At 47.1% G+C, this 27,976-nt stretch overlaps 1 protein-coding gene across 1 annotated transcript in view; it reads left to right on the top strand.

The window, feature by feature from the left end:
- DNAH14 (dynein axonemal heavy chain 14) overlaps positions 1-27,976 on the top strand; it is a 2,000,441-nt gene that overhangs the window by 1,053,472 nt on the left and 918,993 nt on the right. Inside the window, exons 47-49 of the mRNA XM_069608705.1 lie at positions 6,257-6,336; positions 8,376-8,569; positions 11,169-11,297. Of these exons, the coding sequence (XP_069464806.1) occupies positions 6,257-6,336; positions 8,376-8,569; positions 11,169-11,297 (403 nt within the window). The remainder of the gene's footprint in view (positions 1-6,256; positions 6,337-8,375; positions 8,570-11,168; positions 11,298-27,976) is intronic.

Genomic DNA, 27,976 nt, shown 5'->3' with positions numbered 1-27,976 from the left:
GGCCTGACTAGTGCTGGGAAATGTAGTTTGTTTCAAAGAAAAACTGAGTAACTGCAGTTCTGGACTCTGCCTGCAGTGCACGCCTCGTCCACATGGCTCACAGGCTCAAGTATAAGCACAAAAGACTGCTGCCTGTGCAGTTTCAAATCTAGATGTTAAAGAAAGAAAGTTCGCTAATGCAAGGGGGATCAACTGAAGCTAAGAGGCTAGCAAGATCAACGTGGCTTGCAAGGAATTTCTAACATATGCCAAGGAGGATCACCTGAGTGGAGGAGACTTGGGGAGTAGGGATGAGGTGCCCTTAGGTAAGACATGGTATCCCCCATTTCCCTTTCATAATGAGTCTTCTGTCCCTGAAGCCTTTATAGGCTATTGTCAATCCTTTCCCTATTTTTCTCCTAAAACATTCCCCAAGAAACACCAGTTTGGTACTGGGACGGGGAAGAAACCAACTAGAGAAACACATCCTCACTTAATTAACATAAACATATACAGACATCAGTTGTGTACTGGGACGAGGAGGTGGAGGCCGGCAAGAGTATTGCCGGACTCCCATTTCAACAGTGAGCAGTCTAGTCCTTTTTGGACCAATCATGGTGGCAGGAACTTTAAAAGCAGGAAGTACTGTGGAAATGGAATCAGCTGTGGAAGAAGGGCTACGGACTGCTGGGTGAAAGCAGACCTCTCCGGGAAGGTGGCGTCGCAAGTGGAGTGCTCAAGACCCTTTGGAGGATGCAGAGTGTATGCAGCGGGAAGCAAAGGTGAAGAACGCTGGAGGATGGTGGTGGACCACGAATGGGGAACCGGCGTGACCAGGCGAAGTGGTCGTATGAGGCCCTGGCTGCAGGAAAAGCATTGCTGGGTGAGCAAAGCCACAGAGAGCTGCTGGGAGACTAAGTGAGGCGCCACACGTGAGAGAGAGAGCTTGTGGCGGCAGGAGGCCTCGTTGGGACGCTGTAAGCTCCGACCGGTGAGTAACCCAAGCAGGGGTGACACCCGGTTGGCAGGCAAACACGCCAAGCGAGCAATGAACACTGATTTCAATGGAAGCAAGCATTTTTTTAATACCGAGCCGAATGAAAATGAGAATACGCTATTTTGAAAACTGATCTGGGTGAAAGCAAGTTTGTGAAACTTCTTGATACATGGAAATGTATGATACGAGAAAACAAGTATTGGCAAGAGCCACGAGAAGCACTGTTATACAAGCATTGGCAAGAGACAAGAGAATTGAAGGAACTATATGATATAAGAAAACAAGCATTGGCAAGAGCCAGGCGAATATAAGAAAGTGCATGGTGGAGAAGCAAGCCACGATACAACCTCGAGAGGATGTGAAATGTGAATGAATCAAGTACAACTGTTAAGCTGAAGCAGTGGCAAAGTGTTGGTGATCAAGAAGCAAGTATAGTTTGTCAGTTACGTGATCTCTAATGGGTGAACATTGTGGTCCGACAAATGCGCCTAGACCGAGTGCACCCCTCTATGAAAAAGCCATAGAAAGCACCCATAAAGAAGCTTGTGTGTGAATTGAAAGGAACTCTTGTATGATCTGAAGTCAAGCAACTGAACTGCATATATGAATTGGTGAAAGCTAACCAAATCAGAAGAGCTGGGAAGTGTCCCAAGGAATCGTGTTGTTGTGGAAAACTGAAAAACTTGAATTCTTGGGGAAGGGAACCCCTGTGCCTTGTGAACTATCTTGAACTTGGGGAAGGGAAAACCTGGTCACAAGGAAAGAGCTGATGAAGCTCAGAACATTTATTTGAACACTACTTATTTTGATGCTGACATCCCTACACATTGTATACATTTAGATGGGAGGGCAAGTATAGGTGTTGGACACAGACAGACATTTGCTTTGGACTTCCTGACACAGACTATCCTTAGTTTCCTTTAGGTAGGGAAATCCCACCTTAGTATAGGGAAAATTAGGCCTTTGTGTATCCTGCCTTTTTAGTTAATGCAACTTTAATCTGTTGTCTGTGTCTGCTTCGTGATGCCTTCACATGGGTTACTGGGGGACTGTGACAAGGAAGAGGGATGTGTGGGTAAAGGTAAGATTATTATAGGGTGCTGGGCCAAGGAAGAAGGATGTGGAGGTCAGGTAGGCTTACTAAGTAGGAACTGTGACGAAGAGGGAGGTCCAATAATGTAGTTATCTTCCCTGCTGACATCAGGAGTGAATCGAGGTCTTCACTGTTAAGTCATGTGAAAAGCTTGTCCACTCAAAACAAAGAATCAAATAAACAAGCATTGGCTTCCCTTGATCTTATGTTGCACACTTTCATTTCAACTCAGTTAAACAAATATAAACTTTTAAAGTAAAGGTATCACCCCCAAATCCCAAAAGCCGCCTAATGCCTCGCCCCATGCAACATTTGAGTTTATTTAGGAATGCCTCAATAAGCAAATCAGAGTGGACATTTGTCCGTGCCCAGGGCCAGGCCCAGTGCCCGGCACCAAAGTTATATCACTATTTTTGTAATTACATTTTGACACTTTGGAAAAAACAAAACACAGGACAGATTTGCAAAAGCATGCTTACAGGTCCTTGGTGATGCTCCTCGCTCAGGTTTGCTGCAATCCCGTACAGCATGTTGGGCTGTAGTCGCAAGCAGAATTTTATTTCCAATTCAAACCCATCCCGATTACGAAAAACTTTACCATATAGCCGTCCCTGGTGGCCATACCCACTTTAACTCAATCGCCGGCCCCTGGTGGCCCTGGCCAGCGGTCATGATCCAGACTATGTGGCCACTGGCCATGGCCACCAGCTATACCTTTGTCACCAAAGGTATGTCACTATTTTATATACCTATATTATGACACTTTTCAAAAAATAAAAACATGGGCACATTTGCCAAACCATGCTGCAAACCCGTCCACGTTTTATTTAAAAGTATCAGCATGTAGGTACAAATAATAGGGATATAACCTATCCCCCAATCCATTCAAATTTTGCACAAACATTGAAGGTGGGTCTATAATCCGTTTGCAAACGTTTCTGCAGATCCGTCAAACGGCACCAAAGTTATAAGCCATCTAAAAATGTTGAGACCCCCCCTAATTTTGCCCTCTCTTCACAAAATACCACCACACTTTGCTTATATATTCAAAGTTGGGTCTAAAATCGTTTTGCAAACTTGTACGCAGATTCATCAAACGGCACCAAATGTATAAGCCGTTCAAACATTTTGGGACCGCCCTCTAATTTTGCCCCTCTATGGCGAAAATGGCACCAAACTTTGCAAAAGTTTTCGATGTTTGGACTAAAATGATATTGCAAAATTTCATGCAGTTTCATTGTATGATGCCAAAAGTTATAAGCCATCCAAAAACTGCTCTTCACCCACCCTATAATGCATAAATAAGCATGGATGTCCTTGAATTTTTGTCAAGTGCACGAACCTCCCAGCAATGACCATGAACATCTGAGATGTTCACAGACTTCGAAGAAGAAAAAATACCCAATTCTTTGCTTTTTCGGATCATATCCCATTCCATCCTCATCAACCCTCGTCTCCCCAGAGATTGTTTCATTAGTTTGACGAGTGCAAAGGTGTGTTTTTTAATATGTTTTTACTGCGATGTCCATGGACCAAGGGTGCAGTTCGCAAATCCATAATGGCGTCTGTTTCAAAGGTTTTGACGCCCCCTCATGTTTTCAATTGACCAATCAGTGGGTGCGCATGATGTCTGCAAATGTTACGTGGCTCTATGATTGGTCCAGAGGTGTCCGCAGACACCGAATCAGGAAGTGAGTCCACGGACCGGATGCAGATATCAGTAATAATTTGGACCTACTTTTTGGCCATTTTTTTTAAAACGACTGGACCAAATTTGCTTTTGGGACCAGGCTGTTGCTGCTCATGCATATTTTGTTGCAAATCCGTCCAGTGGTTTAGGCTCCAGGCATGAGCAAATTCTTTTTTCAATGTATGTCTATGTAGATTTCAAATGTTTTGTATAACTTTGCCCCCCTTGATGAAACCGCACCAAACTTTCATAATCATTCAGAGGTGGCCATATACTTTTGTTTACAAAGTTTGGTGAGGATTCGTCCAGAGGCGCCAAAGTTATAAGCCACCCAAAAACAGCTCTTCCTATGGGTTCAGCAACTTAACCATAACTACAGGGCCGTTACCGCAGGCTCTCCAATATGTTTATGTTCAGAGAAAACACTTTGTTAAAGGGACTTTATGCTTGCAGCGGAAAATCAAAAATCCAAGGAGATTCGACAGTTATGGTAAGCTATTTTACTATCGCTCGCGCCCCCACCATGCACTGCTCAGACTAACACCCAGGACATCAAAGATGACATCATAAATTGTATCATCGAGGACATCACTGATGACTTCACATCTGACATCATCCATTTGTAACAATCCTGACAGAAAGTCATCAGTGATGCATTGTAAGTCTAAGCCTATCAGGACCTTGAGTAATAAGAGCTAGGTATACCAGAATTACTAGATACATGGGTGGACAGACACAGACAGGTAACACTTAGTAAGTGGGAAACAAATACTTTGACCAGCGAATGAAAATAAAATTAAAGCCAGTCATCACACATGTAAAGGATACAAATTGTATTATGTGTCTAGGTCCTGCTTATTGTTCCATGTATGTGAATCAAAAGCTCAGGCCATACCCTATGATATGATATGATATGGCATTTGTAACGCGCCTATACACAAGTGTTTCAAGGCGCGAACCCTAAGGAAAGTAACTTGAGAGCATTCTGCAGGGGGAAAGCTTGCATTTATAGCACCTTCAAAGTATGATTGTCATGTAGTGCCTAAACTACTTACAGTCACTAAACAAAAAGAACTTTGCAGGAAATGTGATGGCAAAAGTGATGTCATTGATGATTGATTGATTTTTATTTATTGATTGTGATATCATCTTTGCCAGGTTATTCTCATCAGTGCATGGCGGTGGTGCGAGTTATGGTTGCATGGCTTACCATAACTTGCACATTTCTTTGGTTTTTACATTTTGCCCTCCAACCATAACGCTCCTTTAACGTTTTTTCACAAAACTTCCCTTGTTTTTATTAGAAAATGTAACCATAACATCCCTTTTTAACGTGTTTTCACTGAGTTTCAATGGTTTTTATAACTGAAAATGTTTTATGATACTTCGGCAATGTATATACCTCATTAATATTTCCTCTTTTAACATGTATGAAAGGATTATAACGCAACATATTGTTTGCAGCACATACTGATGTGTGTCATTTTCAGCAGAGCATGCTGGGGGATGCACGTGATGGTTGAACAGACTAACTGTAGGGTCGCTATTGCTGGCCCTGTAATATATAATATAATGTTCACATTTCATATGGATGTTAGGTTTCATCTTAACTATAGGGTGACTAAACTTATAGCATATATATAACTGTCAGTCTCTCAAATTGTATCTTGTTCCTTTGATAGGTGTTTATTTCAGTCATTTTTAACGAAACAATTACTTCGAAAAACTCATTGAAATATTTGGGGGTAAGGCGTTAGAAATGGTGGCGTAGCGGAAGGGATAATAGCATTAGGAAGGGAGGGAAGAGGGGGCGAACCCTTCAAAATAAAAATCGAATAATTTGGTGAGTTTTTTCTTTGTTAGAAATTACTTTTAAAAAACTGTTGTTGATGTAGGGACATAGATGCCTCTCAAATAGATTGATTAGAGTAATTGTACACTGTGTGTAATAGGGATCACAGAATTGGCAAATGGAAGGAGGCGGGCAGACTAGGGTCTTCACCCATTGCCCTAAGCGAAGTACCTACACCACGCTTTTGTACAAATACATACCTCAATCAAATACCTCAAGTAGAGATTTTAAACACCGGGATTCATGTGGATGGTGAATTGTTTTGCATCAAGAAAAGGCCACAGCGCCTTTTGTTCACAATAGGGCCACCGTTGCAGTTTGTTAACCTTCCCAGCAACAGCGGAATCTTGGAAGTAGTGGGAGGGGGAAGGTATGTGCAGCTAGGGTATAAGCCATGAGGCGTCATGGGCACTGTACAAAAACACTAAAAGAAATTTGATGTATCAAAAACAGGGGATTAGTTTGGTTTCCAAATCTACCATTAAATAGTATTATTTTAATTTATTTCGGAACTGGGTCATATTTTTTCAAATGGTTTCACATTAAAGCAAAAAAGCACTTTATGGTTAATAATTGTAGTACAAAAAAGAGTTAATACTAATTCTCCACAGCAACTTTCCTGTACTTTTTCTTGTTGTTTCACAGCTTGTTGCAAAGCCTCAGTTCCTTGACTGTTAACATAACAGCTGATGACGACACAGTCAGACCACACACTGGCGAGACAGGTATGACTGTAGATGTTGCAGGAACTGATCACAAAATGTACCCTTTCCAGTCTGCTATCACAAAAGAGAACAAGGATGACAACATCTGGCTTATTGTCTTGGGGCGTTGTATAGAGTGGAATTCCATCTTAAATCAAGTTCATTATCATTAAATGAAAGTTTGTTTAAAATGGGTGTTTTGGACTTCAACAGCTTAAAAGCCAAACTCAGCATAGTATACCTACCAAGAGATTTTAAATACTACATTTGCCTTGTTTTGCATCTCCAGTGTACATGTCTTTGTCATCATGAGTCTTCCTAATTGCCTGAACTTTTAATGTAATTGTCTCTCTGGACGCTATACATGTCCCCCTACCTTTTGCCACTTCCAACGCACCTGCTGCAAATTGACCATCAGTTGACACCCCCCACCCCCTTGATCCTTTAGGGGCAAGTTACTGTGCAGAGAACTATAGGAAATTCATATGTAAATCTGTACATCTTTGCATATCTCTCCTTTACACTACATGGCACACTCCTTGAAACGCCCATTTTTGCAAAGCAGATAGTTGGTTTGGTGGAGAAAGTGTATGCAATTGTACGTACCATGTGCAGTTGTGAATTGCACTTTCGTATTGGAAATTATCCTTTTTTTAATCCAAATGTTAGATTTTTCCAGGCCTAAATGACACTTTTCAAAGCGACCTCTCTGGGTTTATCCTTGATCCAGTACTTACAGGGATCGTCCAGGTGGCAGCGTTCATCAAGACCTGTATTTATTATCGCTTGAACTCTTTAGCCAAATGCCCCCTACTTTGCCACAGTAAGTGGCAACAACATTCAGCACACTTTCTTCCTGGTGGTGCTATGCAAAGAGCCTATAGAAGGGCTTCCTCTCTGCCAACTGTATCGACACCACTTGCAAGGAGCACAGAAAGCTGCTTAGTGATCATTTCCGAACCTCTGATGAATAGATCATGTCTAATCTGCCGTGTGATGATTGCCCTCGTTGCCCGTGAGCAAGCGGTGGCAACGCAGGTCTTCATACATGGCCCACTAAAAGTCTCACAGTAAAAGACATTAGTTGCTAAAATATACATTGACCCAGAATGACTCTATGGTGTCACTGCGCTCCAGCAGTGCCCATTTGTTGACAGAAGCCAGCTTTAAAAAATATATTGCTGGGAGATGGGTCTCCTTTCAGAACTCAAGCCTTTGGAGGATACCAGCTTTGTACATGCGGACCCGGCCCAGTCATCGCCAGTTCTGATGATTACTCAACATTCGATTAATAAGCAGCATCTATCCTATACCAATACCTCCAGCACAGCTGTCCTCATTTCTTTCAGCTCCAGAAGGCCATATTCATGCCAGATGAATGTTTAACATATGTCATATTTACAGCATTACAAAGAAATTAATTTTGAAAAACTGAGCAGCATATCTCTGGGTAATGCCCTACAGGGTATTATTCTTAATGTAATGAAAAGTTGGGCAGTGCCACAGTGAGCAGATTTGTAGCTTTGATGCGCATTAGGTTCAAGAGGTGCTCCTCATGCTCCCGCTTCTGTCAACATTGATTGAAAGGCGCTCTTTTCCCTCGGTCGCACCCATTTATAATCCAGTATCCCCATCCATCTGCTAAAACAAGAGATAAACCTCAACGACTCCTCCCAGTTTGGAAGAAAATACCCCTCCTTCCTCCTCAGTTAGGAGGAGATGTGTGCATTTGTGGGGGAATGATTACTTCTGGGTTGGTGTCACCCACTCCAAAGCCATGACTTGGTACCTATCAGCAATGGTTAGCATGAGAATGGAGGTTGATGATGTTTAGCATTTTTTTTAGGAATAGCGGAATAGACTCAAGCAAAGACGTGTACTTCGTTACGGGACACACACCTTAAATAAATACATCCATCTTGCATCAAAATACAAATAAGTAATGCATGCTGGCTCCAGCAGGAGTTATAGAGATGTTAGACAGCAGATGGGCTTTGTATACTGAGCATGATTGTCTTTAGCAGGGTCCTACTAGTTTCTCTTTTCCCCCTTCTCAACAGAGATTTCACTGGCTAGCACTGATGCGGATGGCCTGATGTACGGCAGCGCTCAGTCATCCAAAAGGACCAAGGGTATCATTGTTTCTGCTGTGCAGTTCGGCGCTCATACTAGTGCTCCAAGGACTCAGGCCCAGATCCTGAGCAAACTATCCCGAAAAGGCAGAGACACTCTGGGCGCACCAAGATTTCGGAAGGTATGCTTTGCTTGCAAATTTTCAGTGTTAACAATGGTTAAAAGAGTGTACTTTTTTGTTTTTAAAACTTCAAGTGATATTACTATATTTTTTATATACTGTCTTACTTGTCTAAAAAATACATTAACAAAAAAAAGCATAGCACAATTTATGTGGGAGACCCCCCCACCGTCATTGTGCAATTAGTCATCTTTCAATGACTTCATGGAAGCCCTCAGCATTAGGATAGTGGGGAACACCTTGTAACCATGTTGGGCTAAGCAACTGTGCCTTAACTGTGAACTTAAAGCCAAACAATCATAGTTCCCACTTTTACTCTGAAACAGGTTTGTTGTTACTTATATACTCTTAAGACCCATTCGCTTCCTCTCCATGGACCTGCATGCTTTAATGGAGGCGGGGCAACACGCTCCATCTAGATTGAGCGCCAGTGCATCCCCTCATTGCTTGCCACTTCAGGAAAACCTGCCAAGGAGGCCATGTGTTGTATGCCAGAAAGATTGCGCTTGTCCTCAGCATCTCATCTTGATTTTGTTAAATTACAACATCAACATTATATTGTTCTGCTCTATATTAAATCACAGATGTAAAATACAATGATATAGTGAAACCTGGCAATGTACAGTCCATAAATCGGCCTCAGCCGAGCTACAAATAAAAATCCTTCACAATACAAAGAAAATATTTTAATTCAAATGTGTCCAAGCCGACACCTGTTTCGACCTCAGGTCCTTATCAAGGCTTAAAATTTGGCTCAGAACATATTAACAAAGCTCTATGGTTCCCCTAATCCACCATTGTTCATTAGGTTAGATTGGTTTATTGCAGCATTATTACTGGCTCCAATATCACTGATTCTCGATGAGTAGTGGATATTTCCTTGGTAGTATCAATTGATGCTTTAGTTGAGGTCTTGGATGTATATTTTTGCTAGTTATAGCAATCCCCTATATTTAGTGGATGTCCTGTTAGGATTCATCCTGATTCAGGTTGTCGGGCCACGTGTAGCCAAGCGCCTTCCATCAGCCCAAGACCTGATAAGGCAACAGGCAATCATAGGAATATACTTCTCTCTCCCAGTCAACATAATATGTTTATTTAGACCTTTCATGGAGGGTTTGGGTTTAATGAGGTTTTGTTGTGGTTTTGTTTTGTTTGTTGCCCCAGGGTCTACAGCGTGCTATATAAATATTGTAAAGTAAAAAGAAACCGCAGAACACTCGACACATAAGGAATGGAGTTCAACACCTTTTATTTTTACTACAGCGAGGGTTTGGATAAACGCCTATAGGGCCTACAAGTGAAACTAAACTCAAGAAAGAAAGCTTTGTCTAATAGTGTCAGAATCAACCTGCAAACAAATAAGCGCTGATCTAATCGCAGAGAATCCAATGTCCCAGTCTAAGTCCAATTCTTAACTGTACAAAAAAACTGTTCAAGTGCTATAGAACCTGCTGGCTATCTTCAAGGCACTCACAGTCACAGGGTGTTTCATAGCACCAATGCTCGCTTTATTGACTACTGGTTGCTTCTTGGCTCAGATACGATGTCCGTCTGGCTGTGGGATGCCTTCCCACTATCCTTGAGTGAAAATACTTAACATGCCCACTAGCAAGCACTTAAGATTCCCCCTTACCTTAGGGGTTACCCAAAACGATAACCGACAGGTGTTTCTCCCTCCCTCCGCTGGCGTGGTGGCTTTACAGAGAGAGGGCATTCACACCCACCAGTCAAGGCTCCTCCTCCTGGTCATAAACCCACACATAACCCTGGTTGTTCTCCTTCGCTTTATGATTCCCTGGCTTGAGGTAGTCTCTAGTTTATAGACCCAGCTACCTGCAATCCGGTGGGGGAAATGTACATGGGTGGTTTAGATCATGTGGCGGGGGGAGATAAAATCCAGCTCAGGGTCGGTACACTCAACACGAGGAGCCTAAACCCCCCCAACAAAATGCTCCTTGTTTAAGAGGGATTTCAAGAAACAGAAACTGGATATTTTGTGTGTTCAAGAGACACACTTTGTGAAAGAGAAGGAGCCTGCCACCTGCGGAAAGGAATTTAGTAAAGTATACCTTGCTTCGGGGGAAAAGTAAAAAGTCTGGGATCATTATCTTCATAGGAGCAGGACCTGTGTTCGAGACAAGCCGCGTGAAAAGGGATACAGGGGGGAGGTACATCTCCCTGAAGGGGAAATGGCAGGGAAGACCATTCACAGTGACCCCAGTAGTATGCCCAAGTATTGGAAGTTAGCCAGTTGCTGGGTAATTTCGCAGAAGGGGCCCTCCTAGTATGTGGGGATTTTTAATATGGTGCTATTACATCAAAAACTTAACCTCCCTTTCTAATAGTATTAGAAAGGGATGATCCTTTTGTTTCTTCCTAAAAGTAGAGATTGGAGTTTAACCCAAGGTTGATAAACAGCTTATCCCAAAGCTGGGGGCTTGTATACCAATCTCCCGCCACACGATTACATTTTATTTCACTATCTATTCTGGTAAAAAATACTTAATTATAAGGAAAGACCATGACTACTGTACTCTGTTTGAATACTTCATAAAAATGTGTTTTTTTCTGTGTTTTTTTTCCCTTTTTCTCCTAGGTGGTTGTGTTTATTGATGATCTCAATATGCCAGTGCCAGAACAGTATGGTGCCCAGCCCCCACTTGAGTTGTTGAGACAGTTCTTGGAACTAGGAGGATTTTTTGACACTAAGCAACTACTATGGAAGGTACTTTATAGTTTTGTTATCCTCAGCACTATTTATTCTAAGTTATTACATATAATGCCATTGTCTTAGATATTGTTAGATTAGGTAGATGCACACATCAATTGTGATTTACAGGGTCGCTCTACTGGCATTGTAGTATCCATTTGTGATTTTCAATATTTAGGCCTCAACAACTTTTCTGTTTACAAACTTTTATATCTAATCCATCTGTTTGATAAGGTGCTGAGATCACTGACGGATACTGTATCGTATGCACATATGAAAAAACCCATTCTAACATTTATGTGCGCAGATTGTTGTGTTCATTTTAAACATTTATGTTCAATTCAGTACATATTCTCCACTTGATGTCAAACATCCACCTATTTGCAATGTTAAGTCACTTTTAAAAGAGAATGTACTAACACATGGCACGTCCAACTATCAGGCCGATTCATGGAATTAATGTGCGCTGAAATTTACGGCGCAAGTGTGCGAAAGCGTGCGAATCGCAGCGCAAGTGCGAAAATCGCAGCGAAACCCGCGCACAGCGGTTCATGGAAGACTGTGCGCGTGTAAATCCCTGGATGTGCGCTAAAATTCTGTGTGGCGCACGCTGGCGCACACGTCTCCAAACAGCGTGCGTTATGCGCACAGCGAAAGCGCACATAGCGCAGCGCACACAACAAAAGTAGGCGGAACAGGGGGCGTAACACGTGGAATGGGGAACAACGCGTGAAAATGTGGGCGTCACAGGGGAAGTACAGGAGGCAAATGCGCGGAACACCCACACGCGCGTCTACAACACCTATTCATGGAATCGAACGGGGCTAATGTGTGCGCCAAAAAAGACGCGCTAATCCGGAAGCACGTACGCCAGCAGGAAGCAGGTGTACGTGGACCCACGCAGCATAAAAGTGCGCGCAAACAACAAACAAGCTCAGACGCCAAGATGAATATACCGTTCCTAGCAGCAGTGGTCGTGGGATACCGCAGGAGGAGGAGGAGGATAGTCAGGCCCAGAATTTTTACACCCAGAACCAGCCTTTTTGGGATGCCTGATGACCAGGTGTATGGGAGGTACAGGTTTCCACTTCACATAATACTCGACCTGGTGAGTGAGTGGGAGGATGACCTCACATCACCCACCCTGTGCTGCCAAGCACTCAGCCCCCTGGATTAGGTCCTCAATGTACTGCACTTCTTGGCCACTGGAACATTTCAGCGGACAAGTACTATAGTGGGGGGGTGTCACAGGCCACGCAGTCACGCTACCTACACCAGGTGTTGGCCATCATGACTGCACGCCCATCAGTCCGCAGGCACATATACCTGCCCAGAACACCTGCAGAAAGGCAGGCTGCCGTCCAGGATTTCTACGGGGTGGCACAATTCCCCAAAGTGCTAGGTGCCATTGATTGCAGCCATGTGGCTTTACGTCCCCCCAGGGCATCTGAGCACATCTATAGAAACCGCAAGCACTGGCATTCCATCAACGTGCAGGTAGTATGTGATGCCAAGGGAATCATCATCTCAGTATATGCCAACTATCCAGGGTCCACCCATGACAGTTTCATTTACAGAATGTCAACCCTAAACCGGGACCTAGAAGCTGGGCGGCATGGCGATACATGGCTGCTTGGTGAGTATAAATGTCAGATACTGAGTAATGTCACAACCCCACTACAGATGCCCATCACCACCTCCCCAGGGGACAGTGCCTACCCTCTGAGCACCCACATGATGAGGCCAATTTCGGAACCCCACCACGCCACCCGAGGTAAGATACAACACAGCCATATTGCAACCCGGGGCATAGTGGAGTGCACATTCGGAGTGCTCAAGTCACGCTTTCGCTCCCTTGACCGTTCTGGCGGGCAGCTGTTATATGCTCCCCCAGTAGTGTGCAGGATCATAGTGGCAGCATGTGTCCTGCACAACGTTGCAACACGCCGGGGCCTGCCGGTGGACATGGTGGTGCCCCCACATCCCCAACCACATGCACGCCCGCTGTGCATGGGAGGGGAAAGGGCACGTGGTGAGGCAGCCCGTACACAGCTGGTGGCTAATTACTTCACATAAAATCACACCCCTGCGGAGTGCACACAGCCCTGGCACATACCAGCTCTAAAGAGAAAAAGTACGAACCAGACTGACTACCCCTCTCTCATGGTCCTATGAGAACGCAGGTATAGGTACAGTGTGACTGCTTATTTCTTATGCAGACAAAACACCTGATGGGAAAAAAATTTATTTGGACTGGATACACTGTTACAAATGCATAAATCACTTTTAATGTTAATTTATAAAAAGATCTTAAAAAACATTTCTTGGCTTCTATATGCACCAATCATACCTTTCATTCCACTCATTACGTTTTACAAACACAGGGTTCTACAATTTACATATTCTTCTAACATATTAATTGTTTACAATATGCATGACATAGGAAAAAACATTAGGTTTTCCTTTGGAGTCGACATATGTTTCGGCCCTTACTAAAGTACCATCGTTGTCTGCGGTGGTCAATAAAACAAATATTGGGCCATCTTCAGGACACTCGTTTTTTGTTAAAAGATTAATTTCGTTTCCCTTTCACATGAAAAATGCCAAATCTGTGTTCAGCATATGTTGCTATGGACCATTGAGCTGTGGCTACTGGATGTGTGATATATTCTCCAGTGTCTGGAACCGGAGGTCACCTCTGTGTAGGTAAATCTTCAAAAGCTTCTTTTCCCTTTACTGAAATGCTGCGTGACCAGCTCACATGAGTTGTAGCTTAGTCCAGCGGTGTCATCAATAATGCTGCCTGTTGTTTAGTCTTTAGCCCGTCCAAAGCTCACCGGGCGTGTCATCTCCAGATGGCGCGAACGGGAGACGACACACCTCAGACACACCTTAGACGCCAGGCTCATTTTAGAAATCAGTCCTGGCGCCATAGGCGCCAGGCTCATAGACATTACTTACCTCATGCAGACCATGCTGCAAATGAATCCAAGCCAACGTGAGGCCTGGATGGGACTATTTTATTACAGGAACTATTTTTTACTCGGGTGTGGTTCTGGGGAACTTCTTACCTGGAACTACTTTGGAGGCTATTTAAACCACACCGAACAGCAGCACACGCTTCGCGTTATTCTGCATCCTGCAGCGTAATGCTCACCGTGCCTGCAAGTCAGCATCCAGTCTTCTGCCACGCCCGCCTCAAATCCGGAGCTCCTAGAAAAAGGGGAAAGAAGGAGAAAAGGTTAGATCATGGACATTATCTTAATTCCTTACCTTATTCCGGATCCAGCACGTCTCCGAGCCTGGAAAGGACATTATTCCAGCACGCGTCGCATCGCCAGCAGCAGCACTGCGCCATATTCACCAGTCCACAGCATCTTTCAACGCGGCGCTGCCTCCATCATTTTCTCCGTCGAACTCCAGCACCTGGCGGAAAACAAAAGAAATAACAAGGTGAGCCAAGAGAGCCGACAAATACAATCTCTTACCACCATAGGCTTACCTGATTTACCACCGGGGGCCATCACTAAAATCCACGGGTGGCTAAATCCCTTTCTCCAATTGCAGGAGAATACTTCTACGGGTCAAGCAGGCGGGATTAGGCGGGCCAGTCCAGACAGTCATCTCGGCACTACGCATCACGTTGGTTGAGACCGCAGCTGTCCGGGTCCGATCGACGCCCCTGTGGGAACCAGGTAAGCGTAACGGTGTGTGTCTCACAAACCCAAGCATCTAACCCAAACTCAGGACAAGCCTGCATTTGCCCAGCCGGAATACAGTGGATGCCCACGGGTGCCACACAAGGCAACACACTGTAAAAATAAAAAGCAAAAATGGCCATGTGGGGGTCAGGGGGGGTGGGGGAGGCCACCCAGGAGGTTCAAGGACAGGGTGCACACCAGCACCCACCTGTGTGGATGTTGCGAGAAAATAAAATACCTCCTTGGGCTCATGGCCGCACGGCTATGCTATTGTGCCTGAATGAACACTTACAAAATCTGAACAATGTAGTTGCAAGATGACAGTTCAAGGTAAAGTGCACCCAATGTGGGCCTAATTGGCAACTGTGGGCAGAAGGGATACATTCATACCCAAATCCAAGGCACGTGAATGTATGGTGGGAAGCAAATGGGTGACCCATAACACTCAGGAGTACACACCCTCACCTGGCACTCAATCAGAACCCGTCACCCAAACAACATACACATGGATTACACACACACGCATGGGCACTCACCGGACAATGCGTCGTAATCAGGTAGATCTCCCACACCTTGGATCTGTTCCTCTGTGACGAAGGTCCCAGCAACAGACTCATGTTCAGTGAGTTTGTTGTCCTCTTGTGGAGACCCACCGCCAGGCACCAGAGTAGCGGCATGATTTGAGGCCAACTTGTTCTTTGCTCTGCGTTTCAGGTCATTCCACCGCTTGTAACAATCATCAGCTGTGCGCCTAACAAATCCAAGGGCACTTATGCGGTCCGCGATGGTCTGCCAGTGTGCCCTACGTTGACCAGGTGTGGTCTTGCTCCCTGCAGTCACCAACATTTTGCGGCTATGTGCCGATACATAGGTCACAAGTGCATCAAGTTTGGGGTCATTAAAGCTAGGCTTCCTTGATGTGCCGGACTGTGTAGCTGTGTCTGGAGTCTCAGTCTGTAGTGCCAGAGCACCCTTCTTTCTCTTCTTCAAAGGTGGAGCAGAGCCTGAGTGGCTTACGCCGCTCTGGTCATTAGGGGCAGAAGCGCAGGTGGACTGGGTTCTGGGAGTGTGCGAATGCACAATGACCATAGGTGCAGGCATTGGCTGAAAGTGTGATGTTGGTAGGGGCAACGTCAGTTTGATGGACCAGGACTGACACTGTCCCGGCTGGGAGACTCAGAGCTGGGGTGGATAGAGCTGCCCCACCCTGCCTACTTGGGGCAGCAGATGACATTGCTGCCCTAGATCCACGTGGCCTGGTGACACCAACTTGCACTGGCACACGTGGCTTAGACTGCCTGACCTGGAAGTCAGCCTGGGAGTCATCCTGTGCCGGGTCAGGTGCCACAATGGGCTGGTCCAACAAGGGCTGAGCTGGGATGGTGTCAGCCACGTTTCTTTCAACCATGGGGGGGTCATGGTCTCCCTGATTGGTCCTCCACACATGGGGTCTAGGGGCACCCTGCAAATCATGGCCACGCCCACCTTTTGGAGGTCGGCCACCTTTGCCTCCCTTACCGCTTGGTCGCCTCCCAACCATGGCACTGATGTTGTTGTGCGTATGGGAGTTGCAGTAAACAATTGTCCTGGGCAATTGGGGGTGAAAGGGGTAGGGTACTTGATGGAATTCGTACCCTAGTGCTCTAGCAAGGCTGCCTGTGACCCCTGGGGGAAGATGACGATTCACGCAACACACCGGCACCCCAAATACAAAAGGTAACATGCACGCAACCCCTCGTAGACCATGTGCGTGGAAAAATGAACCCGCACTATGTTGTGGTACCCAGAAACACAAAAACAAGCGTACGCGTGTTACATGCAGCCTACAATGACCTATGAAGGGGTATGCGACACACGGAGCAAGCACAGTTGGTAAATGCGTGCGCGACTCACCGTCTGCCTGGAAAAAGAATGTGAAAAAAACGTGCGTGTGCGCGTAGGCAACACCCCCACCAAAAGAAGAACTGTACGCTGTCTGCGGAGACAGGACAAAAGAAGAAGTGAATGCTGTTTGAGGAAACAGGTCCAAAAAAAATAAAGAACGCTGTCAGAGGTAACAGGGAGTACGAACTTGAAACACTGTGAAGTAATCGCGTGTGAACCGACAAGAAATACAGAATTCACCCACTCGCTCTCCACGAAAAGCATGTACAAGGGAATGGGGTCCTACACGTACCTTTTTAAAGAGGCCCACAAGTACAGCGTCACGTACGCATGTACGCGCTAAGGCCCTTTCCTCCAATTACACCAGCTGACACTCGGACGTGCAGTTTTTGGATGTGTACGATGAACATGCACCCGTGTTGATGGAAATGCCCGCGTGCCTCACGTCACTTACGCGCGTAGGCCCTTTCCTCAGATTACACGCATTCACACGCGGACATGCAGTTTTTTCACGCACGCTGAACCACTATGCCCACGTCACAAGGGAAACGCCTGCGCGAGTCACGTCACAGAAGCGCTTACCCGCTAAGGGCCTTTGGTCCAATGAAACCGCGTACGTGTGCTGACGCGCTTACGCACAAAGGGCCGTTCCGCGAATTACACGCTGACGTGCAAGATTTTCACGTGCCAAATCACTCCGTATCAAGCTGGCCACGCAACAACACAGAAGACCACGCTCCTGCCCAGAAGGCCGAATTACTGCCCCCCCGAGCACGCTCCCACCTGCCATCTGCTGCTGCCTGACTGCCTGCTGCCCACGTGCCCTGCTATTTGCTGCCTGCACGTCAGCCAGGGGTGCAGTTGCTGTGACCCCCCCTGCTGGAAACGAAGACTCCCGACTGGGATACCATCGCTCCACAGCCCAGCCCCAGGACCCAGTTGCCCACCCACTCCTGCGTCTGGGGTTGCCATTTCGGGCACATCACCATCTGGCACCACTGGCAACCCCCAGCCAGAGAGGCAGAGGGCCACCAGCTTCAGTGCGAGGGAAGTTGGTGTCCTGGTGGAGCAAGTCCTGGGGCAGTATGATGCCCTCTTTGGAAGTTTGCGCGCCGACAATGAAGGACGGACCAGGATCTGGATGGACATCGTGACTGCCATCAACACGTAGGGGGTGGCAGTCCGCGACTTACAACATGTCAAGAAGTGCTGGGAGGACTTCAGGTCCAGGACCCTCAACAAGGCCCAGCGCCTCTTGAAGGCAGCGGGTGCCAAGGGGCGCCGGGGCCACCTGTCCGACCACCAAATGAGGGTCCTGGAACACATATGCCCAGCGCTCCACGTCCAGGTCCTTGAGAGGCAGACCCGTCTGGAGTCGAGCGATAAGTGTACATGCATAATGATTGGACGCTGTGCGTGTGGTGGTGTGCCATAGTGTGCAGGTTGCACATGTGTTTTCATAGGGCCATGTAGGGATGTGTATGAACATGGGCGTGAGGCTGCCAGATGTGAGTCCTCTTAGGTGTGAGACACATCCATGGTGTATGTGTTGGTAAGCATGCTGTACAAATGCAGGTGTGGGAGCACACATGTTTGAATTTCTGTGTATGTGCATTGGCATGGTTGTTGTGTCACACATGGATCGTGGATCCTGCTGCATGTATCTGCAGTGTGTACATGTGCATGTATTTGACAAGTGTGCAACTGTGATGCAACATGGATGCACGTGACACTGATATGTAGAAGGCTGAATGCCAGATGTGACATGTATGGCGATCGCATCACTACGACAGTTGGAGGAGATGTAGACATGCATGTAAGTGTGGTGGCGTGTGTGCATGTCTTGTGCACTCCCTGTGTTTCATGTGATGTCAGGCTCACCTTCGGCTGTTCATGCTGTTGTATGTGTATGGATGTTGCTGCCTTGTGCAATATTGCTGTGGAAATGCTCATGTGTGTGAGTTGAAATGACATGTGTGTCATGGAGCTGCCTCTGACCCAGCGGCCAAGCTGGTGGAGGACACATCCCTGCCACAGTCGGGAGTCGGACGTCCAGCAGGGGTGGCCACCACGACAACTGCACCCCAGCCAGATGAGGACGTGCAGGCAGCAAGAGCCAGGGCACAGGCACAGCAGCAGCAGCAACATGGTGGGAGCAATGATGGCTCGGGGCCTTCAACATCAGAGGAGCAGGCATCGGCCAGAAGGCAGGAGGACCCAGGATTCCAAGTGTCTTCCATGTGGCAGCGGTTGGGCCACGCCATAGATGCGGAGCGGCAGCGGGCGGAAGAGGCACAGCTCACAATGGTCAGGGCGGAGAACTCCATGCGGAGGGCACTGAGGCAGGCCGATTGCCTCGAGGCAATTCGCAGGGAGTTGGAGGTGAATATGTCGTCGTCCCTGCGAACCCTCGGGGCCATGGAAGAGGACCGCCTCCAGGACATTGAGCGGGAGTTCGATGATGCCCTGGCCCTGGTCATCAAAAAGTGAGCCGTCGGACTAGCCCGCTGCCATTGTAAATAGTTAGATAGTGTTAGGTTTCCTTTCTGTTTTTGTTTATTTTGGGCCGCTTGGACAATGCACCACATTTTTGTATATAGTTCTTTATTAGGTAGTGTTTTTTGTAGGTTTCATTTCATTTGTTGGGCTCATGGACCCTGGGTTGGTGATTTGTATATATTTGAACAGTGGATGTTTCTCTTTTTTATTTTAATTTCACCATGGCGCAATGGATTTCAGATATTTTTTTCCCTTGGATTTGCTTTGTTGGACTGAGACTTTGGACAAATTTTCATTTGGATTTCTTTGGATTCTGATTTCATATTTTTTATTCTTTTCCGGACATGCTGAATTTTATTTCTTATTCCCATTATTGAGTGCTTTTGTTTTCATTACATTCATGTTGTGTTCAATACATTTTTGTTTCATACTTCGATGTGTGGTATTCTCTCATTGGTTTCATGCATGTCATGATATGGGTTTTCACATTCACTTGCACCCATTGTGTGTGTGTGTGTGTGTGACGGACATGTGTTCATGTACATACTTGCCATTCGGGTTGTATCATGTAATGGCCATTTCTCTGTGGGTGGATGCAATACTTGGTTGGGTCTTTGGGCTGGGGTGGCGTGCGGTGTGATGTGGGTGGCCATGAGGCCCATGATTGAGGATCGTCATGACGTGGGTGCTGGGGGACATGAGTGGGGGCCTGCTGGCAGGTGCCCCTCACTGCTGGTGGGTGGGGTGCTGGGGGACATGTGTGGGACATGAGTGGGGGCCTGCTGGCAGGTGCCCCTCACTGCTGGGGGGTGGGGGTGCTGGGGGACATGTGTGGGACATGAGTGGGGGCCTGCTGGCAGGTGCCCCTCACTGCTGGGGGGTCGGGGTGCTGGGGGACATGAGTGGGGGCCTGCTGGCAGGTGCCCCTCACTGCTGGGGGGTGGGGGTGCTGGGGGACATGTGTGGGACATGAGTGGAGGCCTGCTGGCAGGTGCGCCTGACTGCTGGGGGGTGGGGGTGCTGGGGGACATGAGTGGGGGCCTGCTGGCAGGTGCCCCTCACTGCTGGGGGGTGGGGGTGCTGGGGGACATGTGTGGGGCATGAGTGGGGGCCTGCTGGCAGGTGCCCCTCACTGCTGGGGGTGGGGGTGCTGGGGGACATGTGTGGGACATGAGTGGAGGCCTGCTGGCAGGTGCCCCTGACTGCTGGGGGGTGGGGGTGCTGGGTGACATGAGTGGGGGCCTGCTGGCAGGTGCCCCTGACTGCTGGGGGGTGGGGGTGCTGGGAGACATGAGTGGGGGCCTGGTGGAGGGTGCCCCTGGATGCTGGGGGGTGGGGGTGTTGGGGGACATGAGTTGGTGATCACTAGTGATAGGTGACATGTGGTTTGGCTGGGGGGCATGCCCATGGTGGATGGGCTGCCTGCGGGACATGACCAGGGGTGCAGGGTAGTCCCCTGTGGTGTGGGCTGCCTGCAGGGGCCGTGGAGGGTGCAGAGGGAACACCTGGGAGGACCCACACTGCCAAGTCACATGTAGGACTCCCTGCGCACCCCCGAAATTCACGTACCCCGCTCTGACAGGGCCAATCGCGTGTGAAACTTCCCGCGAACCCCAGTTATGCACGTACCCCACTCGCACAGGGCAAATCACGTGTGAAACTTTCTGCGCACCCCAGGAATACACGTACCCCCTTTGCACAGGGCATTTCGCGTGTGAAACTTCCCGCGAACCCCAGTTATACACGTACCCCACTAGCACAGGGCCAATCACGTGTGAAACTTCCCGCGCACCCCAGGAATACACGTACCCCACTCGCACAGGGCCTATCGCGTGTGAAACTTTCCCGCGCACCCCAGGAATACATGTACCCCACTCGCACAGGGCATTTCGCGTGTGAAGCTTCCCACGCACCCCTGAAATACATGTTCCCCTCTCCAATCGCGTGTGAAACTTCCCGCGCACCCCAGGAATACACGTGCCCCACTCGCACAAGTCCTATCGCGTGTGAAACTTCCCGCGCACCCCAGGAATACACGTACCCCACTCGCACAAGGCATTTCGCGTGTGAAACTTCCCGCACACCCCCGAAATACACGTTCCCTGCTCCCATCGCCTGTGAAACTTCTCGCGCACCCCAGGAATACATGTACCCCACCCGCACAGGGCCTATCGCGTTTGAAACTTCCCGCGCACCCCAGGAATACACGTACCCCGCTGGCACAGGGCATTTCGCGTGTGAAACTTCCCGCGCACCCCAGGAATACACGTACCCCACTGGCACAGGGCATTTCGCGTGTGAAACTTTCCGCGAACCCCTATTATACACGTTACCCGCTCCAATCGCGTGTGACACTCCCCGTGCAGCGGGGTGCGTGTATTCGGAGGGGTGCGCAGGGAGTTTTACAGGCGTTTTCGTGGGGCCTGTGCGCCATGTACGGGATTTGTGTGCTGTGCATGGCGCACGGGGAGGTATTGGGGGCGTAACTGGCGCTGCTGCCACTCTGCGCCGCGGCTGGTTTTGGAAGCTAAAATCCATGAATACGCTGTGCGCTGAATTCTATGAATGACCCCCTATATATTTTTGTAATAGGGGGGGACATAATCGTAATATTAATTAAAACCTGTGTTTGTGCATATTTTTAATAGTTTTTGCATTAATGTTATCTACTGGATGCTGTTCTTTTTCATGGGGCAAAATGGCTGTCTTTGGTGTCCCATCAGAAAGGTCAAATGAAATAGATTTGCTACTAAGGACCATTTTAAGTGTTTCCCCTAATTGTGCTTGCAGATGGGGTATATTGCAAATATGGGCTATGAGATGGAATTAAAGGAAGGCTTTGATTCTCCAATCAGTGGGTTTCCAAGCACATTATGAAAGTGGTCTAGGGTTGCAGCATCTCTAGGGGCCTTCACATTTGCCTCCTGTCTTTTTTGCTTTAGGATGCCCCAAGGGGACTGCAGGGCACTGTGGTGTTCTTCCTTGTAGGCCAGTCCAGTGCTTTAGTTCCAGAGAAGGTAAATCCCTTGTTTTCCTCCACATTTTGCTTTATAAGGGATGGGGTAGATGTATTACCATTTTCTAGGGTTAATTTCCTGATGCTATGCAATATGTGGTGCCATAAGACAGCACAGGGCAGATAGCGCAACCCCCACACTCTCCTTTGGTTATAATGGGAGGACCACGTGGGAGCCCACTGGGAAGGGCAACAAAAACTAAGAAACACGTAGGAGCTGAAAGAGAGGTGCTCACACTAACATGGAAACTGCCATTGAGTGCTAAATCGTATTCCTGCTCTACAATCAGTGAGGACATTTCTAAAACGAACGTGTCCTGGATTTGAATTTCCACTGTGGTAAATTAATTTGCAAGTCATGTTGGGAAAAAAGCAACAACCTCTTATAAGCCTTTACCAGATAACAAGTGCCATCTGCCAAAAGTACTTCTCCCTTGAATCTTGTGAAAGTGTGCCTTAATCCTACTGCTTCCTGTCTGCCAGGCCTGTCGTCAGAATGTCATCCCAATTCCATGCCCCTCTGGCAAGCTGTTAAGGCTCCCCTTGGGTTATTGGGGTCCACTGCGATCTTAGGGTTGCATTGTTGCAGGTTGCGTGGATACCCTTGGGGCACCCGAGGTTAAAGTCCATCTCTAAGCTAGAAATGAAAGAAGGGATTACCAGGGTTCCACCCAGGATAGTGTTCAGCCAAACTCAGTCACAGTGAGTTGAGTGCCCCTGAACCCTTCTTCATTGATGCTTGAAGTCCTGTCATGGCTGGGTCATAGTCTAGACTGTTTTCAATGTCCTGCCTGTCCTCTGTACTGGTGCCATCCGGGAATTATGCCTTTGTCTAGCCGGAATGAGCCGATGACCTTGTACAGCTTCTAGGTAATCCTTACACCCCCTTGCCAGGAGGGTGATATCAGGCACTGCATAGAGTACTGTGAGAAACCTGAGGGTATGCTCACTCCGATCCCCCCTGGATCCCCTTCTTAGGTGGCCATGGAAAGTCCATCGCTTATGGAACCTGACCATGGGGGTGGAGAAGCAAGGGAGGATCACCTGAGTGGAGGGTCCTTGAGGATTGGGAATGGGGTACTCACAGATGTGACTGGTTGTCTCATTCAAATTTTCCCTCATGTCCATTATTCACTGTGGCACTGTGGATGGCTTGAAAGAGGCTACAACCATATTAGAGTCAAGCGGATGGAAGGTGGCAGCTGCCCTGCTCAACGCTGGCTCACAAATGTCTTTGCCCAGCAAACTTCAGTCTGGAGGTTGGCTGCACTAGTAGTTCAGAGCCCAGGATCAGGTCTTGTCATATTCTTTTCTCGTCCTGTCTCATGAATGCAAGTGCCCAAGCGTCCTATGAACTGCAATCCCCTTAGGGATACCAAAACTCTTTACATCCTGTTCAGGGTATCGCCCGGGGTCAATCTCCCTCATTTGTCTAGTTTGGATTTTGATTGCACCTGCAGGTCCCGGAATACAGTCAACTGACAATGCTCTTTGATTATGTCAGGGAACTGATATTAATCTGAGCTGTTGGTGCCTTTCCCCAGTGGTGATTGATCTTCTTTATGACTGTGGAAACCAGTCCTGGACTTCCCTGTTCTCTAACTCAACGAGGATCGCTTTTTCTCTCTGCATTACAGAGCTACCTAAACCCCTCCATCGAGGAGCTCCAGGGGGTCCCACATTTAAAAACTCCACGGGTCACATCATAGAACAGGTGGCTCCCAAGCTCCCCAGCCTTACACCAGGCTGCTCAATCAAGTGACCTTGTCACTCTTGCCAAAAAAACAGTGTGCTTCCTCTGAGACTCAAATTAATTGTCTTTCCAGCATGGATCAATGAAACATACAGAATGCTTCTTTCCTCATTATAATCAGATTCCTCTGTTATGTATTGCTAAAATCCAGTGCAAGCGTGGATTTCAATGGCTTGGTTGCGCACATCTGTTACTCTTTCAATTATTAGCATTAGCAATGGGCCGCCCATCGCTTAACTTAAGAAGGGGTAAAACAGCAAAGAAGGGTTGCAAGTGACCTGAAACCGAGAAAGACATCAAAGAGACAGAGAGAAGGAAACCCAACAGCCAAGAGAGGGTGCAAGCGACCCAAAAGTGAGAAAGAGGGTGCAAGCGACCTGAAATGAAGGCAGAGAGTGCAAGTGGCATGTAAATAAGAGAAGGTGCAAGAGAGCACAGTGAGAAAATGAAGGTGCAAGAGAGCATGACGAAAAGCACAGAGAAGTGTGCAAGAGGCACAGGAAGGTGAAAAGTAAGGTGCAAGTGTGCACAATAGAAAAAGAAGGTGTGCAGGAAGCACAGTAAAGAGGAAAAAGGATAGAGTGGAAGAGGCACAGAAGAAGAGGTACCAGAGAATAAGGAGAGGGGTTAGAGGTCAGAGTGGTTGTGCCTGGGAGGAGCAAAGAACCCAGCGTTCCCGAAAGTCTCTGATACTACCCCAGGAAAGAACTTTACAGTGAAAGGTACATCCTGACAAGAGGAGTCTTTTTGTTTGTTTGTTGAACTGCGTAAAGAGGGGGCATAGCCTCGGGAGGAGAAGCCTAAGAGGCCTGCTAAAGATATTGTTGATAAAGACATTGTTGAACATTGTGAAAAGAAGACTGGAATTTGGTAAGGGAACCCTAACAGGCCTAACAGGAACTGTGTCCTTTGGTTTGGAACTGAAAGGATCAAAGTTTGGGGTGGGGAACTCTAAGAGACCCAACCATTGAGAACGCTATTGACTTGCTGCAAGAGCCCTACGTGGAAGGTTCCCAGGGCAACCCTTTTGACTTGAATTACTTTGAAATGGCAGAACTACACTGATGGGTAAGACTAACTGAAACTAGCTGTGGTTTACATTTCCTTTTGAATCACCATTTTTCCTTTAAGAAGATCCCTATCACATTTTAAGACTGAGGGCAAACATAGGTTTGGATGAACTTTGGTTTTGAACTTACGGACATTGGTGGCCCTTAGAAGCATCAGCTAAGGGAACAATCCTCTTAGAGTAAGGTCCAGGTAGGCCCCCCTCAAAGTTTGACAATAAAGGTTTTCAAACTGTTACTTCTGAGTCTGTTTCTCTCTTGATACCATGCCTGTCTCACAATGGTTCCGAGCAGAGGAGATGAAGACAGAAGTAGGAGGTGAAGGAAGAGATATCATGAGAAGTGCATAGCGAAGGTGTAGCTGAGAAGAAGCAATAATGGGTACTTATCGAGAGCTAGTAGGACACAGCAATGCAAAGGATCATAGGCGAGGAGGGAAAGAGGATAGTCAACAGCTGGTTTTCACCCTTCAGTGTACCGCTCTTAACTGGGACGCCCCTGGCTGGACGTCCATAGTGAGTTCAGAAGGAATGACAGGGATGGAAATCTTGTATTTGTTTAGTGCCTCCTGCCATTTGTGATGGCATCAAAACGCTGTAGATATGAGAAGAAGAGGGAAAGGGGCATAGCAGTACATGGAGCAGTAATTGTAATTGGATGAACTGTTCATACCTGTTCAGAAATAGCAGAAATGTCTACTGTAGAGACATTGGATGCCAAAGAGTGGATACAAAAGAGTGCAGTGGGTCGGCAGTCTAATCAGCTTAGCATGGGCTGTGACCTCAAACTACTAAGTGCTAGTGTGGTGGGGAAAAGAGAGGGATAAGCCTGGTTAGTGGCGAGGGAAGGTTTCAGTAGTAAGGCTGAAGAGGTGAGTCATGAGGATAGCTCAGAAGGAGGTATGTGGGCTTTTAATTTGCTTTTGAATACATCAATGTTGACCGTATTTTGAATTGCAGAGCGGAGGGAGTTCCAGGTAAGTGGAGCAAGAACAGTGAAAGAGCACAAGCGAGAGGAAGCACAGGGTGGGTGAAGTGCCACAAGGGTGGTGGAAGAGGCAGAGCTAAGGCTGCAAGAGGGTTTGTAGGGGTAGAAGAGGATAGATACAGTGGTGCCTTACCATGGATGGATTTATGCACTAGTAGTAGCAATTTCAATTGTGCCCTGTTTTTGATACTTTACCAGCCAGCCTACTGGTGATAGGAGAAAGAAGCGGTCAAGCGAGGGAGTTCAAATAGAGTCTCGGTAGCAAATTTAATATTCTTGTCATGGGGATAGAATTCATAGCTTGCAAGACAAAAGAGAATACTGGTGCAGTATTGCCATTTAGAGAAGACAAGAGTGGTTAGGAGATGTTTGGCAGTTTTAAAGAGAAGGAGGTGCCTGATTTTCCTGATATCTAGGAGGCTGCCGTTGCAGTTTGAGAAAAAGGTAAAGAATGGGTATGAAGGGTCGTAGATAACACCAACATAAGAGAATGTGAGGCCCTCCAGTATTTAATAACAGAGAGACTGTCAGAGATTTTCGTAGATAGGTCAGTGGAGAGTTTAGGAAAGGAGAAAAAGATGTGGGTGTTGTTTGCAAAGAGTTGGTACGAGAACCCATAGGAAGGAGATAAGTGACCTGAGAGCAGAAGTGCATGGTGTGAACAGGAGGGGACCCAAGGCAGAGCCTTGCGGAACACCAACAGCAAGTGAGTTGAGAGGTGTTGGTGCTCCAGGAAACAGAGAATTGAGGAGGTGCCAGGTAATGCTTGAAACAGGCAAGTATTTCATCACCAATCCCAAGCATAGAGAGAGAGTATTGAGGATATCAGAGTGATTGACGGTATCAAAGGCAGCAGATACGTCGAGGAAGATTAAGATAAGGGATAGGTTGGAATGTTTATCAGAGACAATACAGTTAGAGACATTCATGAGAGCAATTTCAGTGGAGTGACAGGAACGGAAAACAGCTTGGATGGGGTCCGAAAGGTTGTGAATGTCAAGAAAGGTATAAGGCGGTTCAATGCAACTCTTTCCAACACCTTGGAGTAGTGAGGAAGAAGTAGCATAGGTTGAAAGTTGGTTGGCAGATTTGGATCAGCACCTTACTTTTTCGGGAGAGGGATCACCATGGCCATTTTGAAAGTAGAGGGAAAACAGGTGGAGTCGAAGTACAGGTTGAAGAGATTAGCAAGTTGAGAAGCCACTAGACAGGCAATAGGTTTGATAAGCTGAGGCACAAGAGGATCTGATTGGGCACAGAAGGGATAGCATTCATCAGCAGTGCAAGGACTTCCTCTCCTCAATGTCTGTATGGCTGAAGTGTGAGATAAGTGAGTCAGTGAAAGATGTTACAGTAGGTGGCATGAAGAAAGTATTTGTAAAATAAGAACATAACACCCTAGAGGTTTCGTGGAGCATTGGAGGTTTTTACTAAGGAGAAGGGAGTAAGAGGAGGGTGAGGAGAGAATCCCAGATTTTGGGAGCAAAGTATTCAGCAAGGTCACTTGCTGAAAGAGTAGAGTTAATATTGTTGGTTTAGGGTGAGTAAGAAGTGGGTTTATTGTGACTTGGAGTCAACGAGGATGGTTGGAGTGTGTGTCAATGCGAGAAAGGTGGAAATCCCCTTTAGTGCTATGAAGAGAAGACTTGAAAGAGTCATAGGCAGAGCCATATAGTTGCAGATCCTCATGAATGGGAGCTCCTCCATTCACGCAGGAGTCATTGCATGTCAGTGCAGAGACCACGTACTAATGGGGAGACCCAAGGTTGAGGACGCTGCGATTCAGG

The sequence above is a fragment of the Ambystoma mexicanum genome, chromosome 4q (genome assembly GCF_040938575.1).
Source record: "Ambystoma mexicanum isolate Mex_15411 chromosome 4q, UKY_AmexF1_1, whole genome shotgun sequence".
Lineage (NCBI taxonomy): Eukaryota > Metazoa > Chordata > Amphibia > Caudata > Ambystomatidae > Ambystoma > Ambystoma mexicanum.
Note: the sequence above shows the minus strand (reverse complement) of the source record. Positions and strands in the feature narration are given on the sequence as shown.